Source organism: Anser brachyrhynchus (genome assembly GCF_964034855.1).
Source record: "Anser brachyrhynchus genome assembly, chromosome: 4".
Taxonomy (NCBI): Eukaryota; Metazoa; Chordata; class Aves; order Anseriformes; family Anatidae; genus Anser; species Anser brachyrhynchus.
Genome location: NC_137698.1, coordinates 18,817,097 through 18,842,135, shown reverse-complemented (window position 1 = coordinate 18,842,135; position 25,039 = coordinate 18,817,097). Strand labels below are relative to the sequence as shown.

Sequence of the window (25,039 nt, the reverse complement as noted above, 5' to 3'; positions counted from 1 at the left end):
TGAAGGCTTTTTTTTTCTCTGCTTGTATTAGTCAAATGATCTTTAATCTAAGAAGGAACATTCTTCTAAATACTTAACATTTCTTAGCACCTGTTCAGTACAGCAGAATGAAGCTTGACTACACATTATTAATGTTCACCTAACCCTTAGAAAATTTTAACTATGCTCTGCCACTCTGATGTAAGCAGAAATTATACAGAGCTTGCTTATGATTATTAGTTATTCAGTTTGACGTGGCTGGTTCAAAAAAAAAATGTAGATAACATTACAGAATTATGCAATAATAAAATACTTGAGTATGTTTGACTTAATCTATGGAGCCAACATGAACATACCTGGTAAAGGCATCCTAAAGCATTCCTCTTACAAAAATACTCACTTTATTCAGGATTTATTCAGGCTTCTGTAAGAAAAGCCACACAGCTTAGCAATCTAACAAGTCAAGTCACAAAAACAGATGTCTAGCACTGTTAAGAACTTTATCTTAGCTGGGATGTCAGAGCCTCAGGTAAAACATTCAAGAAGCATACTTTCAGATGCTTGATGATGAGATACAGTATGCCCCTTCATGTAGTGGAGAAGGGGAAAGCTTTTCCAGCCTACCAGTACAGAGCAGTAAGTACAGCATAGTAAGTAATACAAAACTGTGGAGGGCAACTCTAGGGATAAGTTAACAATACAGCTTGCAAGTAGAACTTTTAAATGCTGTTAAGAAGAAACAAGTAAACAAGTAATTTTGTATATCAAAATCAGACCATGTAAGTACCTGCTTACTGTTTGTTGGTCAGAAAGAACTAAATATTCTGTTCATTTCAATATTTACCTCCATTTAACTGAGTATTAATATTTCAAGCTTCAATTTTAATACTATATGTTAGCAAAGGCTTTATTTGGGTCTAGTAACTTTTACATGTAAATTTCTGATTTCTTTAGCACCCTTTTCTTTCATAAAAAGCTAGAAACCTACTTACTTAATGCATTCTAAAGGTCTAACGCTATCTGAGCAATTATACAACTGTTTTTCTTCAGCTACTCCACCTTAACTATCTCTAATGATAAGTTTCATGGGAAGTCACAATGACACTTGTAACTGCACCAAATAGTCTGTTGTCATTCAAACTATCCATAACATGTTTCATGCCTCTGCAATACTTTTCTCTAAAGGTGTGTGTTTTTTGAGTTACACCATACTTGCAGTAAAACTTGAGTTGAATCATTTCCTTATGCTAATTGAAGACTGGTTTCTCATGACAAACACCGCGGATACTTGCATGTAACCTGGTATCAGGCAATTCGTGCAGGAAATTCCTTCTAGACAGCAAGTAACCACTGCTCTTCAAAACTGCAGTTGCCTGACAACAAGGAAATAACTTTGGGCTGCGCTGGATTTTTTTTTTTTTAAAAAGTCATCAGAAAGTTGAAATAATAATTGAACCCTTAAGAAAAACACCAGCAGCATATTGCTGCTGCTTTGCTTTAGCAGAGCAATGACTAGGGTGGGGAAATAGCAATAGTGGCAGGTTTAGGCATATGACGTTGACAGATCACTTAAGATTTCATTTCCCAGGCATCATTCTTTTGCCTTGTGTCACTATTCATTCACATGGAAATGTGCACCAAGGTAGAAAGAATCAGGCCTGCCCATGAGGCTTTGTGGGAAATATGAGCTATGTTAAAATACATGGTAAAATAAAGACTTTTTCTCATAGTTTCTGATGAGAATTACTTTAATGTTTGCAGCGAAGAAGAAAACCCACCAAGTTCTTCCTTAAAGGCGCTGCTTCTGTAGTTACCATCAGGTCTGAGACCTGTATGTGGTCAGTACGTGTAACTATTAAACCTGAGGGACACTACTCGTGCAATGATGCAGCAATGGATTTACTTAATCGTTTTCTCTCCTGCCAAACTGTCACCAAGAAAATGATGCTACTGCATGAAGCGACATAGTATTGAACAAGTCTGAACAGGTGACACTATCTCCCACTCACTAAATATTTTAAAGGAAATGAATTGTCCAACTGAAGGCTCAAAAGCAGTTTGAAATTTGAGATGCTGGCACAGCTCCTGTAGTTCAAAGCATTTTACTTTTCTGATAAATTAAAGTTTAAATTTAAAAAGGAATGAAAATATTACATAGCCTCATCCAGAAGCTCAGAGATTATTAAAATTACTTTGGTCAGATTAAAGGCTTGCCTAGGGAAGAAAAAAAGAGGGGGTACAAAGTCCTCATTTGGGTATTACTCTAAAATTATATAATACCTATTTAATCATTTATGGCAATAATGCATGTTCTTGATGCCATTTAATGGCAATGAGAAAGAAAATTATCAAAGAACTACTACTTACACAGTCTAAGTTGGTCCTACTGCTTGCTACATGGACTTTTTTGTAGCTACCCTTTTTCCAGAGGCCAACTATATCACAGGCATCTAGGGCATGTTCTCTGTGAAGCCAATTTCCTGAGACTTGCATAGCCATTTCAGTCTTTCACTGACATTTATCATATCAATTACGTTGTTTTAGGTTCCTGCACTATGAAGAAACAACTTTCAGCAAGCCTGTTCAATGCCTTAATTAGTTACGGTAATAATCAGATTAATCATCATTATGGATAAGCTGCGCTTCTTTACACTATTTGTACTTACTAACTACCACCACTCAAAACAGTACTATATACATTTGCTCAAAGGTCTCAATTATCTGGAGCTGCGGGATTATTTCAAGCCAGCACCAAACGAAAGCTTTAGGAATTCTAGTCAAATGCAGCCTGAGACATATTTAAGTGTCTAAGCAGGGGCAAGGCCCCCGGTTTGGTTCCTCATATGCTCAGAATAAGATGTTTTTCACATGCCTTGTAAATAAAATGGCCTGCAATAAGATATTTTTTTGTCACACAATTGTACTACTGATTAGTTTTGTATCAGAAGTTCTAGCTTACGTGGATTTCTTTGGTCAAGCCCTAGGAGAAAAATAACCATTGCTGAAGCATCCAACAACATTGGGATCAAAGTCTTACCTTTTTTCTGGAAAGGCTCTTTCCTTGCAGTGGGAACTAAATTCATGGTGAGAGAAGCAGTTGATTATTTATCCAGATACTGTTCTGTGTAAATCAAACTTCTTTCCTTTCCTCCGAAGTAAATTAATGCAATCAAGTTAAACTTAACCTGAGAAGAGATCTGCTGTATAATCGAACATTAATCTAATCATGTTATTTTTTTCTTCTGTAAATGATACCATATAAATAAATGCAAATTTTACTTTTAGCAAACAAAAACAATGCTACATTGCTACATCTATTGAGGAATGAACTGTAAACAAGCTACATAGTAAGTTGTAAGAATGCAACAACATGAGCAAAAAAAATCTAATGTATCCAACCACTTACAAGTCTCTGGAGACACCCTCTAGTACTTTAATATTTATTTATTACTAGTCTTCCCCAGGACTAAGAATATTGTGGTTTGTATCCTTATACATATAAAAAATGAACACACACATGTACACACGTTTACTGTTTTATACTGTTAATTATTTTAATTATTCTTACAAAATAAACATTGCTATTGGCTAGTTCTATATGATTTTTTTAAACATGTACAGTATTCTAAACTTTAAAAATTGCACAGCACCAGAAAAAGAGAGGCCTGCACTGGTGGAGTTTTTATATCCTCTCGGTTTTCACGGAGGAAAAAGGCACAAACCATCCAGCAGGCTAATCTTGTAAAAGAGTTTGAGAAAAAGCCCATATGCAAAGCCCAAGAGTACCTATTCCTAAATATTATAAGCCCTGTGCATGTTCAGGCTTAAAGTTTAATACTTCATAGTATTTTTAACTCACAATTGACTACTGCCAGATGTTTGGCCTGTCAAGCTACTGAAAATGGACTGTATGGACATATGAAAAGAAAGTGATAGAGAAAACTTCCATTTAAACATTAATAAAAAACTAACTGGTTAAAATGTAAAATAACATACAGTTCATTATGGGTCCAGAAGCCTTTCCTATCAGTTCAGTTCCACTTCAGTGGCCACAGTTGTTTCTCCTTGTAGGTTCTGAGCTATACAAATGTAGTTTCCAGCATCTCTGGCTTCAAAATCTTCAATAACAAGAACGCTCTTTGAGATTCTTGTGGTATGTCCAGTTCCTCTGTTTATTAGTCTCCAGAAGTTTTGGATAATCACAGGCCTCTCAGACTGTTTAAAAGAAAAAAATTTAAAAAAAAAAGTGTATTTAGTGACTGTATCAAATTCTGAAGCAAGCAGTCAGCCCAAGTCTACCTCTGAAAGTCACAGCGAAGACTCCTATGTTAAGTATTGACACACCAGCGAGTTACACCAAATAAAGACAATACAACGCAGAGAACTTGCACTTGAAGTGGGAGAGACAGCTTTAGACTGGTGGCTCAGTAGGTTATGGGTTGCCAAAGCTCTGCCTTAAGTGTATGACTGAGCTCAGTAGATGCTGTGGTCCACTTGTCAGGTTGTGTTTGCGTACTCACTCAGAGAGGGGAGGCAGGCTGGGGAAGGGGAGCAGTTTGAGATGGATGTGTGGACTTACTTTCAGCCATTTGGCACGTCCTGGAAGGGAAGGCAGCAGTGGCATGAGTTAGCTGACCAAGATTCACCTAATTCTCTTTTAGCACAATGAGTAAGTAGCTTTAAATGATATTTTGTAAACCCTAATGCCTCCTCCTCAAGGTTCATGGCAAGCTCTTCTAGACATTCTTAACTCTTTAGAAGGAATCAAGCAAAGCTCTGCTTAGCAGAGCACTAGCCTCATGTTCCCAGTCCGAAAAATCAAGTACTGCCTTCAAGTAGTACTGCACACTTAAATTCAAGCATTAGTAAGTTAGGTTTTAGGTACAGCAAGTGGAGCTTCCCTGACTGTATTAAAAGTGAAGGTTAATGCCACGTAAGGCAGATACTATTTGCCTGGCTGGGCTTCCACTATCCCAGTTTTTCCTCAAACTAATTGCCTTCTGCTTTGAAGATAGTTTCAGGGAAGCATATTAAGGAGTGGATCAGTATGCATTCGCAGCAGGTGAGTGAGCAAATGCAATTGTCAGGGAGTGGCAAGGGAAAAAGTATCTGAGGGGGAAGAAAGTGGGAGGGCGAGGTAGTGTCTACAGCGATGAGGTGAGGGTCCTTCCACTACAATGCACCAGCTAAAAGACTCAGCAGACAAAGCGGTAGGTGGCTGTCCAGGTGCTGGGTGGGGTAGCAGGGAAAAAAAAGATAGCGCTGATACCCCTGCACTGAAAGCAGCAGCAGGGAGCAGAAGGATCTAGTAGGTCTTAGAACTGTGTAGCTCATTTCTCTTGCACGAAAAGAGGTGTATCAGAGCAGCATCACTGATGTTCCCCTTTCTGCTCCCTCCACCCCCACCCAATGAGTTACTGTAGGGACTTGCTTCTTAACTAAAGTTCAAAATTAGAGGGGAGTGGAACTGACGAAGTCTGCAAGACGCGTATACTGCTGCTCCTCTGGCATTTAGTTTGCTGGGGCTGAAACCCAAACAAGACTCTTCCCTCCCTTTCCCCAGGCACAGCTGGAGCTGAGACTGTTTTTGCCTGTCGCTTAGCACACAAGCCCTCTCTAGGCTGTAGAGAGATGCAAGCCACAGGCCAAAGTCTGTCTCTCTCAGCAGGTGGGTACAGTCAGAGGGTGTAGTCTTCTGCTGATAGCATGCGCCCTGGACTGCAGGTGCAGTTTCTACAGCAAATAAGGGAGGTAATTTGCATGCTTAGTTATTTATGTTCGATCAGGGCTAGAAAGACATAACTGCAGTGCATGTGCCAGCTCCGCATCAGGTTCTGTAGGACCACTGGGCCAACAACAGCCAGCAGCCACGCTTGGGCACCCATTCAACTCTGAAAGCGCAAAAGCAGCAAGGGGCAGACACTAACAAGATACGGAGTTTTGGAAAGCCAGCCTGAGTCCAGAATTGAGTTCCTTCAATTGCTTGTATTTAGCGATTACTGTCAATTACAGAAGATGTAAAACTGGGGTTTGTACAGGCAGTTACTACAGTCCAATATACAGATGGCAAGGGAAATTAACAACAACAAAAATATATATCAATCAGCCAACAAAGCTAATGTGGTCAATGGGGGTATTTCTTCTCTTCCCTGTCCAAGAGAGTGAATTGTTATGAAGACTGTCAGAGACAAAGCTTCCCCTTTGAAGGACAGAGACACTGCAACTTGTTTCTGTATCTCACTCAATGTAATGCTAAGGGCTAAGCTTAGAGGAAGACACTTGAGTGTTTAACTAAAAAAACAACAAACAAACAAAAAAACTATTGTTTTTTTCAGTTCCATCAGTTCCCTGCAGCTGAAGACACTTCACTTTTCCCTTCCATTTTACTTCTTACTCCACCAACAGCTGCAAGCTTCTCCAGCCATTTAGACACCTGCCGCTTTCCTTCCTAACTTCGAATAGACTCCGGAAACATGAATTCTTCTGCCAAACTCTTCCCACGCTCCACCTAGTGCTCACTCCCCAGATCACCTAATCCATGCTCTTAGTACCAAGCATCTCACCAAATGCAAGCTGTGGCTGCCCTCATTTAAAGAGGAGGACAGGGAGGGTAAGCTGGTAATTACTCATGAACCCTCAGACTGAGTCTCAGCATGAAATTTTACAATATTGACCAGCAAAAAGATAAAATAAAATAGAAGAATCCCCATGAAAAACAAACAAACAAACAAAAAACCCTACCACCTAAGCAAGAACCAGAAATCTGGTTCCACATGCCCAGCACCATCACCAACCTTTTAAATCCCTTCGGTGCTCACTTCCTCTCTCATCATTTATTTTCCCCTGAAAAGGCACACTCCTTACATGGCAGAGAGAGTGCTACAGTCTCTACCTTACTGGCTACAGCAAACTTCTAGGGCTTCAGATTTGAATTTTTCCTCAAGCCCAGTAAGCACTGAACTCTGATCACTCACTTAAACAATAAACTCCACCGTCAGACAACTTAATTTCATGCTGGCTCAGGGACACCAGTGCTGATGCTAAGGCCTCATTAGTGAGTTCTGCATCATCCTGTAACATCACAGCACTGGGAAGGCAGGCAAGTGGAATACAATACAATCCCTCAGGTCCTACAGGACCCCTTTCCTCTGGTAAAGGTTTGCATCTTCCAGCAGTCCCTCTCTTGCTCCTAGCCTGCTTAGGATAAACAGCAGTAGAGATGAGTGTGGGCAGAAGCAGTTGTCTGTGCTTCTGGATCTGAGCAGCAACTCAGTTTAAAGGTTCTGAGTTTTGATGATTCATGTGCCCAAGCCACGGAAATGGATAGAATATCAAAAGCAGAGGCATCAGAATGGCTTTGTGAACTGCCCTAGAATAGCTTCCTGACGCTGGCTGGGCTTTGACCAGGCTTTTCTTTGTAAATGCTGCCAGAGGCCAAGTGTCTTTGGAATGGAAACCTGAGGGAGGGGTGAGCTTTGCTCAGCTTGATTTTTGCTAACACGCGTAAGAGCTCTCAAGCCTCACTTCTGTGCTGCTTTTAGGCTCTCAGGGAAAGATGGGCTGAAGTTCAAAAGGGATGTGCTGCCTCCTCCTGCCAGCATGCCTGAGCTAGCAAGAGGCAGTCACCACAATAGGAAAGAATCTTCATTCCAAATCTAGACAGCAACTGGCATTCAAAATATTGCCTTTATGAAGAAAAAAAAACATTTCAGCCAAGGCAGACACCTCTTACCTCTTGCCCTGGGTACTGCCAGCTGAAGTTCACATCTACATCTGGCTCCCCGAGAACGGTGCAGATTACATGAACGCCATCACTGACTTCTGCTCTATTGGATGATGCCATGACTGTGGTTGAGGGTGGGCCCTTGGGGACTGATAGAAAGACAGTATTGGGAAACTGGAAATCGGTTTCTGAAGTGAAATACACCAATAAAACATATTCAAGACACGAGCTGTGAATCAGTTTGCTTAATGCAACAGGTAAGTGATGTACAGCTGCAGCTTTCCACCCTATACCGGAAAATTGCTGGAATTTATATGTACAAAGCTTTATCAGATACAGTTTTGATGAAGATTTCAAAATTCAGTGATTACTTAATTTACAAATTCATTTTTTAAAACTTGTTTTCTAAACCGTGTCAGCAGAAGAAACAGGAGTCAGTGTAAGTATATAGGAAACACCACCTTACCTTCCACATAGAGTAGGTGATACTTGATGGAAATCTGAGGTGCTCCCTGTGACTCTGCTTTGCAGTAGACGATACCTTTGTGATCAGAAGTAGGGTGCTGGTAGACAAAACCCTTCTTAACATCATAAATAATATTAGTTCCATCAGTTTCAATTTCTTCTGCTGGAAATTCCCTGTGTAGAGTTACTTTTGCCGAAGGAGTAGTAACACGGCATGGGATGACTGCAGGTTTATCTGGGTTCAGGTAGACAATCTCAAAATAACTGGGAGTAGGTACAAAAAGTTCCTCTTTATCTAAGCAAAAGAGTTTAAATAGTTAGAATAATGTTTAAATCTTGGTTTAACACCAAGAAGAGAAAATACATGAGGAAATCGCTACGGGCAACATTAAAAATGAACCCAAAGCTTTTTGCTTCAAATACACACACACAAAAAAAACACTTTTCTAATCTGAGACTATGTATTTACACAGCTTGCATTAAAAACATTAAATTAAAAAGAAATTCAAAATAGCCTTCGTTGCAGTCTTGTAGTCAGATTTCTTTAGATTAGGAAAATCTTTAGAATTCCTTTTCAATAAATATCTAAATACTCATCTGTATCTAATTCTGTTCACTCACCCAATTTTAAATGGTAACAAACATTAAAAGAAACACCACCACCGGTAAGATAAGATGTATCTAGAAAGAGGTATTTTTTGGAGCTACAGCCTTTCTATACATATGATTTTAAGTAAAGTGTTTGATTTCCTGCTCTGCAACGTAGCTGAAATATTTAGTGCTTTCACACTGACAGTTAAAGAGTATTTCCATATTTGGCATCCTCCTTATAAAGCTGAAATTCCTCTTTATAGCATGAGCATTTAACCTAATAACTTGACTGAAAAGTTTATTCCAGCCTTTCTGAAGGAATGTATCCTTGGATCATGTAACACTTCTGATAAATGGCTTCTGTACAGTCTCATGGTCTTATTTAGCTCCAAAACCTACTAGAAACAATCCTATCTTAGCATTTGTCCTGGAATATTCGCTAGCCAAGAATGCTTTAGCTCTAATCGCACAGCAAAGGTTATTTTACCACTCAGAAAGTTTTCCATTGGAAGAACAAATTAACCATTTGTTTTCAACTCTGTTGCACCAAGTAGCAGTAAACTGCACACAGATATTTACTACACCATGTTAAGGCTACAGTCAACCTCAAGCTCTGCAGGACAATACACGCATGTAGGGCGTTTTGCCTCTCAGCTTGCTACATAGGCACTTGGGAGAAATTGTGGCCTTGCCAAGATCAATGAGGCCAAGGTTTTGAATTTGGTGCAGGTAACTGGAAATGTGTTGGGGGTGGGAGAGAATGCATGGGGTCACCTGAATGGCATGACAAAAGAAGTCTTCTACACACAACTATTTTCTTTATCAAGACACGTTTTCAAAAATTAAACAGTCTTTGGATTCAACTTGTAGAAGATCCTCAGCACATGTCAGTATTTTCAAAGGTATTTGATTTCATTGCACTGTGCATTATTTTATGTATGCATGTAGCATAACCCATAGGAAAAGTGGACTCATAAATTACACAAAGCAAGTAATTGTCTGCAAACTTCACCAGCAATTTCTTCCTTAACATCTACTAAAAATAGACTAAAATTGTGGAAAAAAAACATCTTGACAGTAAAAGATCTGAAGCAGACTTATTGTCTTACTAACAATCTTTATTTCCACATATTTTATGAATATATTAATAATCCCCAAATTAATTACCTGTGAAAAAGATGTACGTTGAACCCATTTTAGTCTCATCCTTCCTGCATTTGTTACCATTGCATAGCTGCAGCCAGCAGCTATATTCACCTGTGTCTGCTGCAGTGGAGTTTGTGAGGATCAGCTGACCGTACCTGTCAAGCTGCTTTAAACTGCGGAGAAGAAAAACAAAAGGCACAGACAAGCACTGGTGTGTTTCCTTGTACATTTTCGTCAGAGCTCTTCTACTTTTGATTATTTCTCTCCTGCTCTGCAACAGCCCCATCTCTCCTTCAGAGCTGTGTTGCAACTTCCCCTTTTGCTCCAGCAAAGGCCTGCACACAACAGTTTTATTGAGTTCGACTATATGCATGAGCATTTGTAAGCTTTGATCTCGTCTGGTTCGTTCTTGAACTTGTTCCAGAGCCTCTATTTTGACAATGGGCTGTGATTGCCATAAACAATGTTTGTCTGTACGTTGTCTCAGTTCGTCTATATAAATATATCCCATATTTTCATGCTCCAAGCCAACCCCATGCATTACATTCCACTCCTGATACCATTTACTTCAACTGTAGCATTGCTTCAGCAGTATACAGAAAGGTACTTCGTGCCTAGTAACCACACTGGCAGTACCAGGAGGCGGCTGCATGAAATTCCACCTGTGTGATTATTTCTAGGGCTTGGCTTGCTTTTTTTTCCTTCTTTCTCCCAAATATATCTCTTGGTGGATTGAAATTGGTAAATTAATTTGTGTGTACAGATACTGGCTGTTTCTAAGGGTCTTAACTACGAAATTCAGTAGGCACGATCTCATCTTGTTCTTTTTTATTTTTAGGTTTGTTTTCCTGGCTCTTTCTTGCAGAGAGGTGGTGGTAGAGCTAGCAGCACCTGCTATGTTACCTTCTGATGGACTGCAAAAGCACTGGTCCAACAGTACCAGTTGTCTGTGAACCCTGTCAGGACAGTCACATGGCAGTACTGATGCATTTCACTGCTGCTCTCACCCTTAAACATGTTATTTTATTACCACTTGCCTTTACGTGGTAGCATATTTAGAACACAAAGGTTTCCTGCTTTCCTTTGCAAGACATTGATTTCTACGGTCATTTCTGGTATAATGAAGCCAGGAGAGATTTTTCCAGTTTTACACACTTGGTAGCAAACTCCTTTTTAGTGTTTCAAATTGGGTCTGGACAAATACACACCTCGCATCAATTCCCCACAGCTCCTGTGCTCTTACTGAGCTGTGGGTTCTCTCTCTACTTACCATCCTCCTATTTCAATAACACAGTGGTTATCCTGCAAGGCAGATGCAAGACTTACCGAATCCTTTATTTGGGGGATTAGCACACTTTGAAGACATTCCTCTCTAAAACTTCTTGTTACTGTGCCACTGCAGCATTACTGCAGACGTGCGTGACACTGCTGCCTGTGCTAGATGCTCTGTTTCACTTACGCCCCGATTGCAGGCAGCCTCCCGCTGGCTGCTCACGTTCATTTATTTAACCAGAGAGGCTGCTGCTTTCAGCCACACACGTGCCCTGAGATTTCCAGCTCCCTGGGTGTTCTGCTAGGAGACTGCACTTACTACCCGCAAGCATGAGAAAAGGTTCACGTAACCCAATGTTCAGCCTCCAGCCAAGGCCAGGAGCTCAGGAATTAAAACCATGCCAAATAAACAACCCAAACAGGGCTGAGAATTATCTTTTCCACTGAAGCCTTCAGGCTCTGTCAGCACACTCATGCACCACGGAGCAGTTTTGAGGGCTGCCTAAGGAAACAGGCAAATCGTGTTTCCTGCTTGCTAATTCACTTGTCCTACATGACCTTGTCTGATTCCCATTTTTGGAATCATGTGATTATGGAAAAGCAGCATTTTCATTTGTAATATATACACTGCCTTACATTATAAATCATCTTCAGTTTTTGGGTAAGCTTTGACAAATTCCTAAGTGGGCAAGAAACCCTTTTTGTATCACACACAGGAAGAAGAGAGAAATCCAAAGCATGTCCTAGTCTCTATTATTTAATTCCACAGCTCCACTCCATAGGCTACATAACTACGTTGGCATAAAATGTTTGGCAAGTAACCAGCGCTAATTGTCAATACTGCAGAAAACACTATGCTAGAACATTTAGCCTCCAACCATTGATGCAGACACTGAACTATAGCTCAAAAATCCCAACAGACAAAAAAAATAAGGTCAGAGTTAATTAATTATTGTGCAGCATGTTCTGTTTAACTGAGAATCAGCCACCCAGTAATCAATGGCAATAGCCTCGTGATGTAGTCATCCACAAACATGCAGCAACAAAATCTGGCAACAGAAGGAGTGGAAACGTTGAGACTTGTGATGTGACCATGTTAAGCAGACAAAACAGACTACATAAAATGAATTATAAATGGCAAATTAAGCAACTGACCTATATTTCCAGGAGAGCTTTCATTTCATTAGTATTTTAGATGATGAAAAATCTGTCTCAAAAGCCAAAACTCCACTGCGCTTTACATATCACAAAGTAAAAATTTTGTATATAGAAACATTTCAAGGCTGTTTAAAGAAGAAGAAAAAAAAAAAACTACTTCAAAATCCTATTCCATACATTCACCTTATTAAGCTTTAGTTATTTTAAGTTCAAAAGACCTTTCTCAGAAAAGCTATGCCAAGTTTAGAAGCTAGAAAGAGATAAAGGATGATAAAAATATAGTGTACATGGCCTCACTTAAGAGTATCCAGCAACCTCCTCGCAAGCAGCTTGCACTCATACTGACACCGAAGAGCTTATCTCAAATGCAGGCTCACTGGGAGAAGGGCATAACATCCTTAGCGTTTAGCACAAGAAAAAAGCCTCCTAGCTTTCAAACTTCAGAGCAGATGGAAATAAAAGGAATGCAGTTAGACGTAAGCACAGACAACAACCCTCTAAGCCAGCAGGAGCCTGTGTCAATTTAAAGCAGCCTAGATTTGTCCCGTACAACATTCACGGTTTCCTCAAGACTTAGGAAAGTGCTCCTTGTCCATGTACAAACATGCACACGGTCCTTCTCCAACTCTGACCCAACTGGAGTACAACCATTTCATCTAAGTTCATTTATCATAGACCCATCTGATAGATACAGCTGGTTTTGACATGGGAGAGACCCCTGCTCCAAGTCAGGCAGAGCACAGACCACGTGAAGTTAGCCTTTGTCCAGAGCACCTTTTTGCTCTCGAGCAGAAGAAAGCGAAAAGGTACTTGCCCTTCTTTTTCCTTCATCCCTCTCAGTTTTTGATCCTTCTCACACACTGTAAGTCCAGTTTCTGGGTGAGCCTGCAGTCATTACCTTGTTACATACCATTTCACGAGACAGCATTCCAGCCCTGCCATTCCAGAGGTGCCCGCACTATCTTTGTTAACACCAGGACTTTTGGCTACATTACTCAACCAGTACTCACAATTTCCCAGCAAAGAGTTATCTGGAGGGTGTATTTATGCTGCATAGGGTAAGAGAGCACTACAGATAATAACCTAGTCCTGAAGTGAGCTGATGGGTGCCCCTAACTTAACAGCAAAGTCTACACAATTTTAGCTGTCTTCCCCGAGCTGTATTGCCTGCTATGGTCTCTAAAGCAAAGTCTGTCATTTCAGCGTGCGCTGGTATTTCCTCTAGTTACGGCAGTGGAAAGAGAGGATTCATCCTCCGGCTGAAGATAAGAGACAGCCAAAGAGTCCTCCTCCTTTCACTCAGCCTCTTCCCCTCACAAGCCCCATGTGATAATTTTAGCATATGTTAACAGCTACAGACCTATTAAACACAGACTCTCTGGTACTGCCAAGCAAAAATACTTCACCTGCAAAGTCATAAAGTATACCTCCAAAAACAAAGAAACCACAGCCATCAGTATTACAAAACTGGCTTTTGTAAATATAACCTCTTCCTTCTTAGAAAACTCATATTGTCCTCAGGCTGCTGTCTTCTCCTTTCCATATGTGTGAGATAAAAACACGACAAGCATGGCACGGAGGCAAAACATCTGGCTTTTATCACTACCTCTTTTTGTAACCACCCGCAGGAAATGCATACATTTAAGTAGCTGCAAACCAAAACACACTCTTTGTCCCAGATCTCCTGCTTCTCTACAGGAAGCAGACCTTGGTCAGCACCTTCAACATCAGCTTCTGCCCCAGAGCTCTGCTGCTACCAAACCCTCCAATTAGTTGAGCCATCACAACCCTGAACTTTAAAGTCTCTTTTGCCCCATACAGTTGCAATTCTGCTAGATGCTAGGGGTCCTTGAAGCTTCCTCCCCGTAACAGCTGAAGTTTGAGGATGTTAGTAGCTCCCAGGAGATGCAAGATGCTTCCTGGTTTTATGATTTTCCTAAAATTCATGAGTGCTCCCACCAGATCAATTGAATTTCATGTACCTTCTGTTACTTAACGACAAGCAAGAAATGGATGCCTGAGTATCAGTTGCTTTAAGGATATACCATCGAGCAAACAGAAGGCAGTCATCAGTCCCCAGCAATTGCACAGACCTTGTCACCACTGCCTCTCCTGTCCTCCAGTCCAAGCAACCTTCTCCTTCTCCTCCCCTGCTCTTCTTCTCTTTCCAGTACCTCCGCAGACCCCAACCACTTTGCCCCTGCTGCTGCCACCTCCGGTTGTCCCAATGCTTTTGCAAGGCCAGCGTGGAAATCCAAGGTACAGTTTATTGGCCTGGGCTCCCCTCCACACCTCACTAACTGGCAGTGGGTATCTCACCTCTTACACTGCATCTTTAAGCACAAAAACATACATTGAACATGAATCTATTTACAGGATTACATCATTTTTGCTGTAGGTTACTTGCTAATAGTTTTTCCTCATTTTCTCCCCTCTGTCCTACATTCAGCATTTTGTTTTAAAATAATCTGCGTAAAATATTTGTAAAATTACAAAAATTGCTTTTTATAGTTGATGCTTACTGCATGGGCTTTTGCATGCCAGGAAGATCTAGGCTCCTCTTGAAAGCTAGCTAGATGAGGTCTTCATGATACTTTCCGTTACATTCAATCAAAGCTTTCTAAAATGAAGGAATACAAATTCTGCTTTTCATAAAGGGCACGTTCTACGAAGACTGGTTTGTGTGCATCCGTTAGCACTACAGCAAAGATCTTGAGATAATTAACAAAGACATGATAAAAATGTGATGCACAAGGTGTGGTTGTCTATGTCTCCATAAATTATTACCATTCCGTGACTCGGAAATGTGCTATTAATCTATGTCTTCAATTTCTCTAGTTAGTTATAGGGTCTTCTGCTTACAATTAAAACAGTTGATTCAGTCTAAATCAGTCTTACTGCTTCAGTAATTTACTTCTCAATATTTTTTCTAAAGCAAAGATCATCATATTTCAATATAGACCCTTAGACAGAACCCTAACATACTTCTAGAATAAAATACTTAGGCAAGATATATCCATCCATCCGAAACGTTTTATAGCATTTATTTTGGGTGACATTATTAACTTTCATTTTACTGTTACAAAATTACAAATACTGTGAACTTGAATGAGAACAGGGAGGTAAACTGCTGAGGCAACAGAATCCCAAACTGCTTCAAACTGCAAAATGGCAGATTACAAAACTAGGAAATGCGTATCTTTTTTCCCCGAACCACCCAAATTCTTCTATTTTACCCCTTTTGCATCACTAAAGCAGTACAAGAGAAGAACAGACAGTCGAACAAATAATGAAGCAGCATTCAGATCCCTCTCTGAAAACTGAGAATACTTGCCTTGCCTTCTTCAGTGCCAGATGTTAATACTCAGATAACGTGTACACGTTATCTACAGGTCTACAGGGCCATACATACAGTCCAAACCACGAACGCAGCCTATCTGCAGATGCGCAAAGGGTGAGCTACACTCAGAAGTGAGACCCACGACCACATACACTCTCCCTTTTGGTATGATTTTGCACATTCTGCTTTGGCATGCTAGTAGGCCAGGCCCATACTGCGGCTGACATGTGCCACCTACTGGCGTAACTCTGAATAAAACACCATTTATTGCAAAAGAAAGCACAGTAATTGTTCAAATCAGCCACAAGATCTTTTGGGAGATACTGCTGAGATAAGCCCTCAGCATAAATAGGCTTGTTGCTGTAACTTCTTACACCAGAAGTCTTATACTAGCTATGAAGAAGTTTATGCAGCCAGTTTATTCTTGAACTCCTAAGCTGTAAGGGGACAAGTAACTATACACTCAAGAAAAGAATCAGCTCATGAATTTCATAAGTGTACGGTACAGACCACAGGGTACAGCTGTCAATTTTCAACCTTATTCTTTGAAAAGAGAAGTAGAAAGAAGAGTGTATCTGAAAAAGGAACTGAATGATTTTAAGGCAGCCTCGTGCCTGTAAGGAAGGGAAATGGATCAGAGATTCAGACAACCTTGGTTATTTAAGATCCCACAAACTTTTACTTAATTTAGAAAAAGAAGGCCAGTAGGGCTTGATACCTTTGCTCATACTTCTGTGCTCCTCTTACCTAATAATGCAAGAAGTACTCCTTATGGCTATTTCTTAGGGCATCGTTCACAGTGCTCCTCAGTCTCCTGACTGCTTGTCTTTCACAGACACTTAAACCTAAATCTCCATAAAACAGATAGTGAAAACAGGCTCTTCTCTTGGCAAAAAGTGTTAGTGGAAGACACCCTTGAACTCCCTTTTATGCCCTTCCTCTTTCAAATACAGAATGAAATTAGTACATTCAATCTACACTTCCCTATCATGTACTATGCTCAAGAACTGGGAAGGCCAACAAAAGTACAGTTTTTGGTGCTGTTTAGAACAACAGTACACTCACCTGGTGGGGCAGAGAGAGGGAGAAAGTCCTTAGCTCCTCTTCCTGCTCTCACAACTATTTATGTGGTTTCCATTAAGCTGTCACTAGATGAAAGAAAAAACCTTCCTAAACCCAAGGTGACTATCCTCAGCGTTAAACTCTGTCTCACCACTAACCTTGCAATTCCCTCTGCATGCAAGGGTAACTTTGACAGAAGAGGTAAAGCCTACCCTCACTCACTCCTTAGAGCACTGGTTGGAGTATTTTTATTTTTTCCAAGTTGAGAGATGCAGGTTTGAGCCTTTTCAGGAAATTAATGGGTGTGTCTCAGGTGATAGCTACGCTAGCAGCCAGCACAGCCCAACAGCAGCAGGTCTCTGTGGAGCACCACAGCTGGTGGTGAGTACCTGACATCCCCTCTCACATATTTTGATAGTTTTACTTCAGATCAGCTCTAGCGTAGTTCTTTGGTAGTGGCTGGAGCACACTGGTGTCCCCCTGGACCACAACTTCTGTTTTAGATTGAGCTGAAGGAAATCCAGTTCACGTGCTACGAGACCATTGCACAGTGCACATCACAGGGCAGTAACTGGGCGTGACTGGAAGATGGTTCTCCTTTGTTACAGGCTTAAGCAGCCACTGGGTAGCACATCTTTTTCCCCCCAAAAAAATGAAAAATAGCTTACCTGAGTCTGGAGTCTTTGAAGGTGTCTAGGTACGAAGGATAGCTCCAAGTAACATTGCTCCCCTTGCAGCGCAGTTCTATGCTTTGTCCCGCAGACAGGCTTAAAGTGGCAGCTAGTTTCTGGAAGCGACCTTTATCCATCACCTGCATCAGTATGGACTGCGACTTGGAAGAGGAGTCAGCAGATTCTCTCTCCTTCATTTTGGGGCCTTTGGGTTTTACTTTTTTGTTGACAGGCCTAATTTTGTTTTCCCCTGGTTCTTTTGGATGCTTATTTTTTGCAGACTGTCCGATAACTGGTAAAATAAGGAAAAGAAGACAATGTTATTGATTAGAAACAGGTTATACAGTTTTCTCTCAAAACAATTCTTCTTTATTATCACACAGAATATTTTGATCTTCCTATAAAAGATTCACAAATATGATTAAGAGTTAATTTCCGTAAGTTTTTGAAGTCCCTGACATGACTCATTTTCCTGGAAAGAAAAAGGAAAAAAAAAAAAAAAAAAAGGAGAAAGCGTTCAATAACATGTGGAAAATCTATACTTACAGGTCACATAAACAGACAAATATGTAAGGCATGTGAACTTCTCAGATGGTACGGGAAAGAAAGACAGTATTTTTCCCTCCAGTTACTTTTGTCATTGCCATTTAGTATGCAACGCTATACAAGTCCCCCATCTTTATACATATTTATCTGTTTATACACATTTATCAGTTCTGCACAACCTTTTAATATAGCAGGTTACCATAAGAAAGACGTGAAATAAAACTTGGAAGTCACCTGAAGGCAGCATTTGATTCATCACTTCTCTATTATGGCCACTTATCTTGGAAACTGAAATCTCATTTAGAGGCAAATGGTAAGAGATTTCATTACCTGCTGGAGGCAATAGGGATGCTCAGCAGCCTTTAAAAACTAAGCAAATGAAATGGAAAAGAGAGGTATCTCCAACTGACTAACACAAAATTATCCTTTTCAGAAAAAAAAAAAAAAAAACAAAAAACAAAACCTAACCCCCAGATTCAAATGTATATGGGATGAAAGTCACTCTGCTGACTTCTTGGGTGGAAAGGTGTAAAATGTTTTTGAGCTTCAAAATTCCTTTGCAAACTCCTCAAGATCTTTTTGATGACCCTTTCTCTGACTTGCACTGCTCAGTGCCTCACCCCTATGCAAGGCATACCAAAACAGCACAACAGCAGCACTCCACCTCTGCTTGACGTTGCCTATCCTTGCCAGGCATACCCCACGTGCAGTCACACAGCAAAGAGCAAGGTAAGTCGTAAGCATTTCCATATTTTAGCACCCCTGTAGGTTGACAGCAGCCTTTGAAATAAATTAACAATGAAGATATTCACACTTTAACTGACAGTGGGAAGCACGGATCTTTTTGTGAGATGAGCTTAAAACTGCTGCCCCTCGACAGCAAAACATCCACAAAGCATGCCTGACAGCTAACTTACACTGAGTGCAGGTTTTCCACGTAAAAGTGCTCTGGTACCTTACTGTACAAACCAATCAACGAGCTCACCACGAAGAAGAACTGGGAAATCCAATCTGAAACAAGAACACACCATTTGCTGCAAGCGTGGTCAACCACAGGCTCAAGATTGCCCAGAGGGGTTGCGGAGCCTCCCTCCAGCCGTGGAGATCTTCAAAACCCCACTGGGCATGGCCCTACAGACAGCCAGCTCGAGGTGGCCCTGCTCACCCCGGGGCTTGGACTGGGTGATTCCAAGAGGCCCCTTCCAGCCCTTCTGTGCCCCTGTGATTTCAGCAGGGATTTTCAGCAGCATTTCCTTCTAGTCCCACACCAACCCCAACACAAACTCCTGGAAGACAGCAACGGTGCAGACTTCTTACTCTGCCCCATGCCTTTGGAGCTCTTTGGACTCATACGTAATAAGGTTAACTTCTGGAGAGGCACGCATGCAGTTACTGAGCTGCACACCCCCACTGTACATACATTTTCCCAATTCTAGGTTATTAACTTGGTGAAGTTGCTTGCAAAGATGCCTCACCACCTTAACACCAGCTACAAACAAGAGATCAGACAGCAACACTTTCCAAAGATCGTGGCATTTTAAGATAAAGAGTAACATTTTATGATTGTTGGACTGGAGACTGAAACAAATGTTTGTTTCTTCCAATTTTATTCTGTACCCATTTTCTAACTACTCCGAGCACACGACCCTAGTAAGTGACACACCACATATATTGCAGGGGCAAGTTGAAGCAGGCAGGAGCACTCTTTCTCTGCGTAACTTTAGAAAAGCTGTATGTATGCAGTGGGGCTGGCCAAACATCTCTGTCCCTTCCATATTTGATTCCTGGCTTGAGGAACCTGTGAGCTCTAAGTGCTATTACTGTATTGGATTTTTCCTTTATTAACTGTTCTGGTGTCTTTTTCAAAACTACAGAAACTATATATAAATATTAGATGTCTCCTAGCTTTATATTAAGGGAACAAGTGCCACTGTTTCTGTGAGCCCCCTGTACCTTCGCAGCGCTGTAGGGTACTTACCTGCTCCGGACTGACAAGTCCTACTCTATTTAATTGTTCCTCGTACAGAACATGCATACGAACAACAGATCCATTGCATCACCTTTGGGTAGCAGAAAGAAGACAAAAGCAGACTGCACACTAGGTTCAAGATATGGATGTACATATTAGTGGTGTCTTCTGAGCTTACTACTTTTCAAGACAGCAATGAAAGGATCAGGAGCTGACTTTCTCTAGGATAATCAAACATAATTTCAGGATCAATTTCCAAAGAAGCAATTTCTAAGCAATAATTCCTAAGCAGTAACCCATCAACGTGTGCGAAGTTAGCCATTTTTGCTGTGTGTTTGCTTGCACCTACCAACACAAAATTTCAAGTCCTATTTTCACTGCCCAGTCTTTTAAAATTTGGAGATCTTTCAGCAAATCTTTACTGTTAGGTGTTTTTTTCTGATGCAGGTTTATACATCTGCTGAAAAGCATGTGCTTTGTCAATTTGCTCCAAAGCTAGTTCTTTATCATAGTAATGAAAGATGTCTTCTAATGATTCTCCCCATAAAGGTTTTGTCTATTACAGCGCCCTGTAGGATATGGCACTCACCAAAGTCCCTGATAGGGTCACAACATCACTATTTTCCAGTAAAGCCTGAGCACCTCCATAGAGGTGCATGAACACAGATGCATAAAAGTAATGAGATTTTTAATTTACTGTTTTAGTTTCTGTAGATGTTCTTTCTTATTGCCTGTTCCTACCAGCACTAGAGTTTATGGCCATCTCTTCCTGTCCCAACCCAGCACATTACAAGAAAAAAAAAAAAAAAAAAAAGATTTACGGCTGGTTTTTAATCCCTTTTGCATGCTGTTTCTCAAATTTTTTTTGTCTGCCTTATTCTAGTTTTTGTATTTAACTCATACGTGAGTTAATAAGCCTCCCCATTTTATTTAATTCCCCCTTTCCAAATTAAACACACCAGTGGTTTCTTTGGCTTTGATTATTCCTGCAAGAATATTAAAACTAGAGTCTGGCTCTTCTAAAGCAACATCTGAATCCAATTGTGAGCACTGCTCAGGATCACGTCAAGAACTGCCGCTCTTCTCGGGGGTTCTCTGAGGAGCTGCTCTAAGAAGTCATCGTTTGTGGCATCTGAACAATTACACTTGGCATCACACCCTGACATGTGCGATCCAGCCTGCACAAGGCTAAGCTATTCTGTTGCTGTTTTTTCCGACCCTCGCTGCCTCTCCGATTTTCCTTAGTAGATCAGTCGTACACTGGGCGGTCAGTCACCAGGTTGTTTTTTCTGTCTAGAGCTGCTGTTTTACTGACAGAGCTCACCAGGCACCAGATTTGAGACTACAGCTTTCTTCAAAACATACTGCCACTTCTCTGGGGCAAGCTATTCCACTGTTCCCGTGGAAATTGAGTGCTGCTATTAGAAGGTCCCACTGACTGGCCAGACGAGCATTCCCATTTCAAGCCATCCACTCCAGTTCCCCCTTGCACTTCCCAGCTTTGTCTCTGTAAGCACACAAGCTTTGGTTCCATCACACTTTTTTTTTTTTTTTAACCCTATTTAAAATCAGACCTTTTGTTCAAACTGCTCTTTGCCACTACCATTACGTTCTGCCAACCCCAACACATACATTAGTTTGAGGACACGCTGCTCTTACAACGTCACCCCGAGGAAACGCATCACCCCAAACTGCGTGCGCTTCCACACCTGAGACTCTGCTGCTAGGAAACTGTTAAAGATTTGCCTATGAAAGCGCTTCAATTTTAAGTGCCAGAAGCCTGGTTTTAATTTCCTCCAGATGCAGTTTTTCTTTTCCACACAGGCTCCCTCTGTTCCACATGTTTCTCTAGTTCCCAGCAAGCCTAAACACTTTCCTCCTACTCCACGCTCCCCACTGCACAGTGGGGCTCTGTCTTTCTCACCTTGTATTTTCCTGCAGATGATAGCAGGGCATTTCAGGAAAAGCCATCACAGGAGATTTTACCTTCCTACACAGAAAACCTTGCTTTGGCTCTCTCCTGCACATCCCTGAGAAGCCGGATGCCACCACTTTCTGCACTTCATAATCCCACCCTGTCATTGCTGAATTAAATCTCTGTGAGCCCAGTAACTAACTGGTACAGTAGTCTATCACCTCAGATGAAGAGGACACGCTATCAAATCCATCTGCAAACAAAGAACTCACTGCACTGATTCCTCCTTTCTCTTACCCAAACTGCAAGACCTTCCCAGGGAAGGGAACAAACTCAACCACCCCATTTACTCAGGTATGTGAATATGCCATGTTTGGGGTACTTTACCCTCTCACTGGGTTTATGCACAGAACCCCCACTGTTTAAATAAAGGGACAGCACTTATAATTAAAAAGAAAAGGCTTAGTTGAAAAATATTCATTGAGAACACACATCACGTCTACCTCCGATCTGCTCCAAATATCAATTCCAGGATACACTGCACTCATTTCCTCTGCAATGGTACATTCAGGCTCCCTAGCTAACCTTTTGTGTCCAAGCAGGAGACAGTACATCAGTACGTCACAAAAATATGTCATGCAGCACTTCTGGTCCCGGTTCACAGCACCTTTTAATGTTTCTCACACACACCCCCCCCCCTTGTTCTCATAGATGCTACACACACAAAAATCCCCAAATGAGTATCAGTCACAGAATGCAAAACGCATTCAGTGTTGACCTGAGACATCACCTATATCCACGTGCATGCTCCACTGGTTTCACAGCTGCATGGGCTACAACTGGAGAGTGCCCGAGTTCCTTCAAGTGCCCACTAAGAGCTTCAGAAGCAGACAGCGAGCAAGGTCTTTCACAAGGACAGAGGAACTGTGTGCACCATCCACCTGACGTACCCATTCCACACGGCAGGTCCCATGCTACATCTTGGCAGCATTAGAGGCCTTTCAACTCACATTAACACGGGTGCCTTCTTACTTGAAGAAAATAATAAATCAAGCAGTACATTACCATAAAGAATCACCCTGAACCCCTAGGATTAGGATGAGCGGGTAGAATCTTTGTGATTGTAGCTAACAGAACAAAACAGGTTGGACACACCTCTATCTGTGGTACTTCAAGTGCAAGGCTACCATGCAAACCAGCACTCGCACAGACAACGTGGAGTGGCATACTGACATTCACGTAGGCAATCTGGAGAGACATATTTCACTGGTCATAAACTGACACAAGCTATGTTAGGAAGGCTATTTAGCAATCTGATTAAGCCTATGGCTTTAAATTAATAGCTATCATTAAATATGCCAGGTTATTTCTCACACAGATGAGCCCCTGGATGACCCAGCATAAAGCACCCAGCCAAACCTCCAAACAGAGCATAGATGAAGCAAGAAGAAAGTTAGCCTGGAAAACCTTTTGCCTAAGTTGCAACTCATTTCTCATTCTGTGTTTTTATTGTCTATTTCTTAAATAGAGAATACCTTTCTTGATGTGGTACTACACATCCACACACACCATCTTTAAGGAGAAATCTTCTACACCACACTGGTACAGCAACTCCTTGCCCAGACTGCAATCCCTTGGTACATAGTCATAATAAAAATTAGGCTGGAAAGGGCATCTGGAAGGTCCTTCCTACCCTAGTCCAGTTGCTCAGGGCACTTTGACAATCTCTTAGCCTGGAGACTCTACAACCTCCCTGGATAACTACTTCCAGGGGTTAACAGCTCTCAGGGTGAAGAATTTTTATGTTCTTACAAATAATTTTTCCCCTTATGTCCTGGGCCACTTGTGGTAGCTGCCTCTTTTCCTTTCGCCGTGCATCTCAGAGCCTGGCTCAGGTTTCTCTACAAACCCTCACCACCACGCAGCCTCCCCCAGGCTGACAGACCTCACTCCCCAAACTTTTACTGATAACACATGCGAAACGGCAGCAGGAAGGGGACGATGCTTCAATCTGTGCTTCAGCTGCCCTCTCCATCAACAGATCACACAATGACGGACATTTTCAGAGTAAGAGCACAAGCCACTGACTAGAGCCACAAGTACGAGTAACAGAGAAGTTGGTTAGGAACTTTCTTCCCAAGCCAAAAACTAACTCCTTCCCCTGCCAGGAGTTCATCGCAACATAAAACTGAGTTACAAACAAAGTTCGGTCCTTCCTATGAAAAGGACAACAGTGCACAAAACACATAGAAATGAGATTTATCAAGAGGAAAAAAAAAAAAAGAAAGAAAGTTAAGGACTCATGCCTGCCAGGCACGAACTGACCCACTTGCAGCCGGAATCTTCCACCAGCACCATGCGGGGACACGACGCCTGCTCCACAGCAAAGGACACCTCAAAGGGGCCTGGGGTGGGAGACGGGCTCGTGGCAACCACGTCCAGGCACACCTCGGGGGCTGAAGTGTCATTCTTTCCCTCACAAGTGACATTGATTATAATTATTATTTTTTTGTAACTGAGCGCCACGCGCAGCACTAAGCCTCCTCGGGACAGGCGCACGGACCTGAGAGCTGGCTAAAACGGCGAGGCAGCAGAGGGGTAGCTGGTGTTTCCAACACCCCCCTACACGCACCCAAAATCTCTGCCCTGAACGAAGCCACGTTTTGGCTCTGCGGCTCGCTGTGGGGTCGCACCCACCGCCCCCCAGGGGAGGGCGGGCTCCCCGAAATGGCCGCCGGCCCGCCGCGGGGTGCCTCATGGCGGCGGGCGGGGGGCGCTCCGCGGGTCAGGGAGCGGGGGAGCAGCCGGGGAAGCCCGAGGCAAAGTGCGGGGGGGACAAGGGGGGTCGCGGCGGCTCACCGTGCGGCAGCGCGTCCTGCAGCAGCAGCAGGCTGAGGAGCACCCAGAGCCGCATGGCGAGAGCGGTCGGGGCGCTGGGCTGAGGCGGGGCGGGCGCGGCGGCGGAGGCGGCCCGGCAGCGGCGACGGGGGGCCCCGCGGGGAGGAGCCGGCCGCTGCGGGGAACCCCGGGCCGCTGCCCCGGGCTGGGCTCGGCGGGACGGTCCCTCACGGCTGCGCTGCCCCGGGGACCCCGGCCCGGGGAGAGGGCGCAACGCTGACCTGGCCTCGGCGGGGGGTCTTCTGCTGGGCTCCACCACCTGCCTGGCACCTGCTTCGGATCCTCCCCGGGAAAGGACTCTGTG

General features: G+C 42.4%; 1 protein-coding gene across 2 annotated transcripts; it reads right to left on the bottom strand.

Annotated features, from left to right (window-relative positions):
- Window positions 1-3,507: 3,507 nt before the first annotated feature.
- Window positions 3,508-24,887, bottom strand: PDGFRL (platelet derived growth factor receptor like). 2 transcript variants are annotated; one of them, XM_080589596.1, is made up of 6 exons: window positions 24,697-24,887; window positions 17,405-17,699; window positions 9,926-10,077; window positions 8,169-8,462; window positions 7,712-7,851; window positions 3,508-4,194 (listed from the first exon to the last, which is right to left on the bottom strand). In XM_080589596.1, exons 1-6 carry the CDS (start codon window positions 24,749-24,751, stop codon window positions 4,006-4,008), a joined length of 1,125 nt encoding a protein of 374 aa, XP_080445722.1. In that variant the 5' UTR covers window positions 24,752-24,887; the 3' UTR covers window positions 3,508-4,005. The 2 variants fall into 2 exon arrangements, with proteins under 2 accessions (XP_080445722.1, XP_080445721.1); XM_080589595.1 differs by lacking the exon at window positions 24,697-24,887 and adding an exon at window positions 24,167-24,435.
- Window positions 24,888-25,039: the final 152 nt, after the last annotated feature.

What these genes read in the sequence shown, in the direction of transcription:
- PDGFRL (XM_080589595.1), bottom strand. Translation starts at nt 24,326, where the DNA reads ATGTCACTTGTGAGGGAAAGAATGACACTTCAGCCCCCGAGGTGTGCC. An exon ending in GTGGAAGATTCCGGCTGCAA is followed by an intron (nt 17,700 to 24,166) that starts GTGGGTCAGTTC and finishes TTATTTTACCAG; the next exon opens with TTATCGGACAGTCTGCAAAA. An exon ending in TCACCTACTCTATGTGGAAG is followed by an intron (nt 7,852 to 8,168) that starts GTAAGGTGGTGT and finishes TCTTTCTATCAG; the next exon opens with TCCCCAAGGGCCCACCCTCA.